Source organism: Lepisosteus oculatus, chromosome 21 (assembly GCF_040954835.1).
Source record: "Lepisosteus oculatus isolate fLepOcu1 chromosome 21, fLepOcu1.hap2, whole genome shotgun sequence".
In the NCBI taxonomy this organism is placed as follows: Eukaryota; Metazoa; Chordata; class Actinopteri; order Semionotiformes; family Lepisosteidae; genus Lepisosteus; species Lepisosteus oculatus.
Window position 1 is genome coordinate 4,244,816 of NC_090716.1, and position 9,069 is coordinate 4,253,884.

General features: G+C 41.6%; 1 protein-coding gene across 1 annotated transcript; it reads right to left on the reverse strand.

The window, feature by feature from the left end:
• Positions 1 to 2,229: 2,229 nt before the first annotated feature.
• cd59a (CD59 molecule (CD59 blood group) a) lies at positions 2,230 to 7,874 on the reverse strand. Its single transcript, XM_006642702.3, has 4 exons — positions 7,765 to 7,874; positions 6,493 to 6,585; positions 4,554 to 4,655; positions 2,230 to 2,432 (listed from the first exon to the last, which is right to left on the reverse strand). Exons 2-4 carry the CDS (start codon positions 6,545 to 6,547, stop codon positions 2,230 to 2,232), a joined length of 360 nt encoding a protein of 119 aa, XP_006642765.1. The 5' UTR covers positions 6,548 to 6,585; positions 7,765 to 7,874.
• Positions 7,875 to 9,069: the final 1,195 nt, after the last annotated feature.

Below are 9,069 nucleotides of genomic sequence, written 5' to 3' on the forward strand. Positions count from 1 at the left end.
TCACCTAATCAGCTCACAGGTGACCAGTTCACAATGTCCGGACTGGTGGAAATCACACTGTGGCTCCAACACCTACAAACAAGCAATGGTCTGCTTACACCCCTCACACCTGAAGAAAGACTGATACTAATTACGGTGGAATTAGCCTAATTGAGTCAGAGATAAGTGGAACAAAAACCAGAAGACACAGGGCCCCCCCGAGAGCCAGGACTGGCCCTCAGTTCTGGTCCTATGGAGCCTAACAAATACCGGAGTTTGTTCAGGCCAGCTTTCTTCACTTCATCAAATCCTTAAGTGGACTAATTGAGTTGCTTTATTGTATTTCTTTGTCTTTTTGCTCTACTCCGAAATTAGAGATCTTTTGTGACTTACAGACTGCAACCTCCTACATGTTCAGGAACTGAAGACAATTAAAAAGGTAAAGTTAGTATCCGTATAAGTACAATCAAAAGTTCAGTTATGTGACAGAGCTCAGATGTAACAAATACGTGTGGGTGTCCCCAGGACTGATAAGGGACCCCTGCTCTAGACTATACTGACCTGCTGGTCTGTAGAGTTTATTGTGGGTTTATTTACACACACCTCACATGACATCTATTGCGAATTTCACTTTGAATGCTCCTTCAATAAGTGGAACTGTGATGGGGATGGTTTATACTGCCTTAGTTCAAGATGGGTAACATGCTTGTCCCTGCAGTCACTTGTGACTAACATTTTTGCAGAGAAAGGTTCCAGAGAAATGTTTCATGTCTGTCAGTTAAAGACTCCTAAAGAAATGTTTATGCATTTTATCCAAGCTTTTATTCAGGGGGTTGCTAAGCAGCTCTGTGCCTCTGTACTCTCTCTAACTGTCCTGCTGAAGCAGGAGTGTATTTAGATCATTTGTTCTGATCAATTGAAAACCAAATCATTATTTTTTACATTCCCAACAGCTATATTGACACTTTGCCAACAGCATACCACCAAAATGTAATCTTTTTTCATCCAGGTCTAAAAGTATCTGCCATTCAAGCCATTTCTGGGAAACAAGAATATTGTTTTTAACTCAGACCTAATACCTATGCTGGTACCCAAATCCAAAGTCCACATTTCCATATCACTGAATAGGACTGCCTTTTCCAGAGACTGGCTACCTTTGTAATGTTAGGAAAATGTTCCTTTCAAATCTACCTCCAGTGCTTATTTATGAATTAACGCAGTTTACAATTCTAACATACTTTATCTGCCCTTTCACAAAAGAGCACAGTTACTGTATGATAGTGAAAATGTGATGCCAATAATGTTTTTCATGTCAGTGTACATGAATGAATTTTGTCCTTGACATATCTGTTCATTCTCTCCTGGGAAGAGATCTGAAATTAAGATTTTACTCAGGTGTACAAAAACATAATATGTTTGGTATGTCTGGTACCAATTACTGTACCGAGATAATATAGTGATTGGGCTAAACGACCAACAAGGAAGTTGTTCCAGTTTTATAAACTCAATAGATGCACACATGTAGAGGGATTGCAATGCAAGCATTGCCGATAATAACTTTTTTAGCATTTAAAAATAACAAAGAAACACTGTGGGTCACAAAAGTCTACAGTGCAGTTTAAAATGAAAATATTATTTATAATTTTTTTATTAATTTCCTGAAAAAAGCAGACATGAATGACCATTGCACTGCTTTGACCTAAAACACCTGTACTTTCCTGTAGGTATCCAGGCAATCTTCTCCTCTGGATCTAGTAAGATAAAATAATATGTGATTGATCCAGATTTAAATCTGTTGCTGAGCACCTGTTGCTAAATTAACTCAATTATATGCATTTAATGCAGTTTGGCAATGTCAATGAAATATGCTTCAAAGCATGTTTGCCTGCTACCTCTGCAAAAGTGCAATACAGCTTGTGCACATCCCAAAAAGTGTACATAAGCAAATAAAATAAAATCACTACTCAACTGGAAAGCAAGACACTTTGTACATCATAGGGATCATTTTATGCTAGGGTTACAATATGAGGAGTACAATTAAAAATACAAGAAAATAAACAAAAACTCAATGATACAGACTGTTATTAAGAAAGGGCGAGTGCTCTAGAGCAGAAAATCGGTTATAGGTTTCACATCTCTTATGAACGCATTCCTCTCTATTTGTTTACAAGACATTGGTGGCCCGGATATTTAGCAGAAGCAGACGAGTTAGTTCAGCGGCTGGGCTGTTATCTGCGCCTGTCTCCGTGCTTAGAGAACACACCACCAGAACACCACCAGAGAAGCCAGCAGGCCGAGGAGGGGCTTGCTGACAGCTGCCGCAGTGCTGCTGTTGCACAGGTTGCTGCTGCAGCATCTGTATGAAAATCCCGTCGATACCTGGGGGAACATCTGGCCGAGTCTGGCATTGTCACAATCTGTATATCTGATGCACTGCCGGATAGTTTTTCCAGCTTGAAGAGAGAAAAAAAAAACAAAGTGCAAAAAAACGAACAGATTAGTCCCAAAACCCTCAAAAAAACAGCACAGCAGATTTGAACTGCTTTGTGCATATTGTCAGATCACTGCTCTTAAACCAGGACTTTATGTGTTAAGAAGAGCTCGATGTTTGATTTTTATTTTTACTTTAAGAATATAATACAAGGTATAAATCGAGGAGGGTTCATTTTGGCCCATCTTGCCTGTATCAATTATAGTAATCTTCTCAATCCAAGGATCTAATCCAACCACTTCCCTAAGGATTCTATGTAATATCTATGTAATGTGTTCCTGAAACCCAGGGCACTTTGAATCCTTAATCCCCTATTTCTATTAGTCTCGCTATTTCTGCTGAGGCCTGTGGATCCTGGTCTTTTTGCTGAGCCTGTTGTTGTCAATGCATGGCATATATTTTTTGAGTATCTGTTTCAGTTCCTTTCACAAACTTCTTTTTGAGACCGATTCCCAACGACTCCACCTCCTCCCGCAATGCCAATTCAAACAAAAAACTCCTGTATGAATGTGCCACGCCTTAAAACGTCCCACATTCAGGACAAAGGTGTAAATGTGCCTCGTGCCTTTTTAGACGGAAGATTGCGAAATGCAACGTTCAGAGGAATAGTTTAGTCATCCTGCATGAGGGGAAGCAAGAATTCCTGGCTGTTTGAGTTTTCTAGTCTTGCTCAGAAGGAGGCGAATTCTTTCTAGATGTTTGTTTCTCTTGAGGTTATTTGCCATGCTGAATGGCCATCCCACTAAAAACAACACTATCTTAAAGAGCTGGTGCATTTTTGATGGAAGGGTAAGGAATTAATGGAGTTTATAGCAAAATCTCGGGAGGGGTGACAACAGCCAGGTTCAATCAGCCTCAGCTGTCAGTAATTAGCAATCACCTCGGACATTATTTACTTCACATAAAAGAGCTATAAATAGTGTATGTGACCCTCTTCACTCCCTCGTATCCATCTTCTGTATCTGCCCCTGGGTCACTCCTCACCCTGGAGGAGGTTCCCAGCCTCCTTGTCGGCCTTAAGCCAAGGGGGTGAACTCTGATTTACTATGATTAAAACACTTTATTAAACTGTCCATGTGCAGAATCCCCACATGTTGTTATTCCCAATGAAAGGTAGCAATGGCCTTTGCGACAGTAAAAGCTACAGCTATGTGTTGTCTTCCTGGTAGGCATACACCTGGGGAACACTTAAAATCGCGCAAACTAGGAATTCTGGGAATATCGTCCTCTCTTAAACTCTGTGCTCACAAAGCCTTTACTTAACTGGTTCCAATTCTTCACTCCTCTGCTTTTCTTAGTACCACCATCCATGTCTCCTCTGTATATTGTAATTGTGTTTTATCTTGTGTATTCTTTTTATTTATTGTTGTTGTCATCCTGTAAAGCGCTTTGAGAAGCCACCTTTAAAGGCGCTATATAAAATAAAGTTTATTATTATTATTATTATTATTATTACTTTGTCGAATCTCAATTGAACCGCGAGCTGCCGTGGTGGTAGAATTTTAATCCTTTTAAAAAGCTGGTGTGTTCAGTGCTAAAATACCAGTTATTGATGGTGATTTTGTCGTGTTTCTTTTTTGAGTTCCCGAACCCCCCCAAAAAATGTTTTTGTGTCTGAGTGACTCTTTCAAAATCCTTGCCTATAATTCAGAATAAAACCAGAATAATGCTCTCCAATGTACACAAACAAGACAACTGACAAAAAGAGACAACTCCTTCACACCCTGACACTTTAATTTCTGTGGGCACTGAGAGCACATGTTATTTTAAGCAAAACAAAAAAGTGGTGGGATTTTTTTCTAGAATGTCGCTAATCATATTATTTACCTTTGTGTGTAAATGGGGCTTACTGGACCAGAATTCATCCTGGTTGCCAAGGTGTTACGTGAACAGAGAGCACAAGACTCCACCTTCTGGGTGTGACTCCACCTCCAGTGGGTGTGACTCCACCCCCCCTGGATGGGATATCAGCCCCTGGCCATGCTGGTCCCCACACATACAACTGGGGGCACTGGGACAAAGCAGCTCTCTCAAGGTACGCCTGTGTAAATGTAAGCCTTGCTAGAATCAAAATCACTCTAACCTCTTTCCTTTAGCGTCAGACAGGCATCCTCATAGGTACAGTCCTGCACGTATGTGCAACGGCCAGAGTAATCTGTGCATTTGTAGCACCTGAGAGCAGAGCCTGGAAGAGAAAGGAGGAAGGAACATTAATTCTTTCTTTTGGGTTCCGTAATCCATATCTAAATAAAGAAACGTAGTAGGGGGAGACCTGTGAACTGTAGGCATCCCCCTTTTTGCTGAACGGAGGCCCTCCAAGGGAAATCTAGTGATGTGAAATCCCATTTCACTAATAGCAGAGATTTTACTTCAGCTGCTCATGGTTGTGCAATCTGGTGTTAATTCTGTGGTTGGGGGTGTCCAGAGGTCTATGAGGACAATTTGGGGCCACAGATACAGCCCCCCCCCCCCACAGCACCTCTCCACCACACACATGGAAAAGGCCCACTACAGTAAATGCATACTTTAGGCTTGGCTAAAGGAACAAATTGAAATCATTTTCATTGAACGACGTCATTATGGATACCCATAAAAGACCAAAAAAATCTTGTGCCTATGAGCCACCCTATTCATTACGCAGAAGAGAAACAGAAAAGTGAAGCAGGTTTCAGACTAATGCGGTCTCTCTTAGAACAGTTTTTAATAGACTCATAGTTAGATTATGCACAGAACCAGCATGGACCAGGATGTATTGACTGCTATGTATTGACCAGTCCTGGTCCTGAAGAGCCCTGTTATTCTTACAATTTACAAGAAATCACCAGTTAATTACAGATTAGTGATCAATTAAGCAATCAATGTTTTAGCAAAGGGACACTGTAGTCTTTAAGGGCTGAAGGATAAACTGTACCAATTTATGTTCCAAATGATCTCTAAATTATGTAGCACATGATCAGTTGTATTGATCATAGCAAAATTGTTGCAGGCTCTTTTGGAAATTGGTGGTCACCTGTGAAACCTGCTGGACTCCATCACCAGGGTTGGACAAACCTGACCTACAACGTTATGCACTAATGTAAGTACCCCCCATATTGTTGGTGAAGCCGTGCCTAAGTGACAAAAATATCGCTAATCACTCAAACCCTAAACTCGAAACCCTTGTAATAATGTCATTTTAATCAGCAAAGGCAGGACTGTAGCACTGTTATTCAGTTTAAAGGTAATTAGAAATATCAAAACATGTAACCCTCAAAGGACCACAGCTTTCCATCTCTGACTTCTGATTTAACTGACGAACGCTTAAAAAGATGATCAAGGCGCATGCATCTCGCAAGATCTTACAGGCTGGTGAAGGGAAACCTGTAACACAGGCAGCACCGCACGTCTTCAGCAACAGCTCTGGACCCCGCTGGTATAAAGAATCTATAATCTACAACTGTATCTGTGCCAGTCAACGCCTGGAAACATTATTCTTCCCCTTATCATGACCTTTGTGTTTACACATATGGATCTACTGTAATTCGAAACGATTAAGGGCGTTTTAAAAATAAAAGTGCAAAATTAAAAGTTCACAAATAGGGGGACGGCATTGATTATGTAGCGCTGTATAAATAAAAGATAAACATCATGAATCTTCTTACCTAATTAATCACCACAACACTCTGATACAATGATACAGACAGTGGCGTTTCCTACGGGGATGGTGGAAATAATTTCAGTTATCCGACCATTCTCCCCTTGTAGACATACTGTATTTTAAACTCTAACCAATAAAACGCGGAAAATGTGTTTTATTTGTTAGAGATGATTAAATTTTGGTTTCACACGAAGTTAAAGCGTGTCAAAATCGCCATCGTATGACTGAATAAAGTACCAGATATCAACCGCGAGCAAATACATTGATCTGTCAATATGCGCCGTTGATTCGTCAGCTGTAAAACGGATTGAATCGGTGAGCAGTTTCATCTCCTTTCTCTGGTCCGGCCCTGAGCAGTGTAAAGTACAAAAACTGCGAGACTTACCAAGACCGAAGAGCGCAAAGCAGACAACTAACGCAATCACCAAAGTGTTGTTCATTCTTGCAGGTCCCCGTTTGCGTCTTTTAGATCTGATTTCTGAAAGAAAGAGGGACGTATTGATGTATTAGCCCTGTGTATTCCATTGATGGATATCTCGAAATTAGCCTATATGAGCATCAGAGGCAGTCTTTTCGAGAATCTCACATAATATTGTTTTCTTCTTCTGCGATTCAAATTGGGGAACTTGCAACCAAAATCTACAATATTTTATCGTGTAAAATATACAAGCGACACACTTTCCCCGTTTGCCCCTGTTAAGTTGTCAATACCCTGGTTTCTCAACCCATGTCTTACTGACTGGCACCGGTCCCTGTCCGCACGTTCATAGGCAGAGCCCCAGAAGCGCCGTTAATAGTGTATGTGTGTGTGGGTTCTGCTGTTTATTCCATTGTTTTTGCACGTCGCAAAAATTGCACGGTCTTACTACACGTGAAGGGGACTGTAAATAAAATCGCACCACAATTAAAATAATGTGTAACAGTTTTGCAAAGCGATGAAGTCATCCAGTCAAAAAAAAGCACCCAGTCGCAAGGAATCAATCCAATTTTATTTCCAGCCCAACCGCTGGCTCCTGCTGGGGTATCTGAGAGGATGTATGACCCAGCTGCCTCTGTGACACGGTAACTGGGAGCTGTTAGCTGTACTTGTCTATATTAACATGACAATCGCATTACTGTTTGCGATCCCAACTCGCAGGAGCCCGGGTTCGCTCCCTTGTTTTCGAAGGACGTTTTGGTCGCTCGTACCGTCCTGGCAGGAACACATTGACAAGGCAGCGGTAGTGATATGAACGCATTAAGGTAGCCTCGCAGTGAGGGAAATTTAAACTCCTCTCTTCCACCTGGCTGGGAGCGAAGCTTGCGCTCTCGTTTTGCACTACGGGACCTGTTGCCCGAGGGCAGTCTTCAAAAACATGCTTCAATACAACTTAACGCGTAAGTGTGCCATTTGTCTTGGTTCCGACGTTATTTTCTCATTTACTTTTTCTTCAGCCCACACTGCAAAATGAAGGTGTTATTATCTCGTAACGACGCACAAATTACTGCGAAACAACGCATTATCCCACACATTTTTCCACATCTGGGACCTCTCAGAAAACAAAATAACACCACGCAATGTTATCCATTTTTTTTGCAAGGACTGTAGGTCAACGTAGAATTCTTAAAAGCGCAGCAATTTCCAAAGCAGATAAAAAAAAAAGATTTCCCCCCTTACCTTCAGTTGTCGGTCAAGTAGCACAAATCCAACTGGAGCCAGTGATCCCGCGATAGTCTTACACCCTCTCCGCCAAAGGCCACCTCGCTCCTCCCTCGGCTCCCCGTCCAATTACAGCTTCGGTTCTGATGGTGATGCCCCACCGTCTCCAAAAAAAGAGAAGAAAGAAAAGATCAAAGTAAGTTCAGAAATAAAATATATAAATAAGTATATAGGCTGAGTCTTACTGTACATCTTCGTTCTCTAATAAACCTTAAACACGCTGGCAGGGTTTAGTTCAGCACCAGATGCTGAGTAGTGGAAACGCCTGTGTGCTGCATTTATGAATTTATGTTTTTTAGTCCACATTCAATGGCATTCATCCATTAATCTACACTCATTCAATGTTGTGTTGGAACCCGGCTGCAAAAGTGTTTTCTTTTTTTTCTGGAAAAGGGAAACTGCTACGTGTTTAAGCGGCAATTCATTCCCCTCAGAAGACATTTGTGCGTCTGATTTGGTCTATAGTGTTCTGGTCAGACATCACACTACGTCCTGCTAGAGTCAGGCTTGCATGATTTTACTGTGCTCAAAAGACTTGCAGGCTAACAATGGGTGGGGCAGTGGTTCTGTGGCTAAGGATCTGCACCTGTGGCTGGAAGGTTGCTGGCTCAAATCCCGCAGCTAGTAGCGGAATCCTACTCCATTAGGCCCCTGAGCAAGGTCCTTAACCCCAACTGCTCCAGGGGTGCTGTATAAATGGCTGTGCTCTGACCCCCAGCTTCTCTCCCTGTCTGCGTGTCTCATGGAGAGCAAGCTGGGGAACTTGAAAAAGACAAACTCCTAATGCAAGAAATTGAATATGGCCAATCAAGTGATTCTCTTTTTTTTCCTCAATGTTGACCATCAGCTATGTAGGCTAGAAAATGTTACGATTCCCAGACACTGAAAAGCAGCAATGAAGGTCACGTTTACCAAGACACCAGCAGCCCTGCACTGTTCATGCATAGACACCCATGCAGCCTTGAGTTCAGATACCAACGCGCTGTCATGCTAAAAATATCTGTCCCTCCCTATTTTATGCAGCTTAAAAAACATTTTTCAATTTTTTTTGTGGGCAGAAGTCAGTAGGAGCCTTCACTAAGTAGCTGGATGGTACAAAAGCTTAATTATGAGGACATCAATTTGCATTTCACAGCTGGAAGACAAACAATAGGATTCTGTGTATCAGTGCCCACAAATATTCTGTACTTTGCCTTCTCCTACAGTGACAAAGAATTGGGGCTAACCTCAATAGATCTGTTGTAGTGACATTGTTTTTTCTGG

Excerpts from the sequence above, each read along its gene's own strand:
- cd59a (XM_006642702.3), bottom strand. The coding sequence starts at position 6,547 with ATGAACAACACTTTGGTGATTGCGTTAGTTGTCTGCTTTGCGCTCTTC. Across the intron at positions 4,656-6,492 it reads CTTTGCGCTCTTCGGTCTTG|GCTCTGCTCTCAGGTGCTAC; the intron begins GTAAGTCTCGCA and ends TTTCTCTTCCAG. Across the intron at positions 2,433-4,553 it reads TCTGACGCTAAAGGAAAGAG|CTGGAAAAACTATCCGGCAG; the intron begins GTTAGAGTGATT and ends TCTCTCTTCAAG.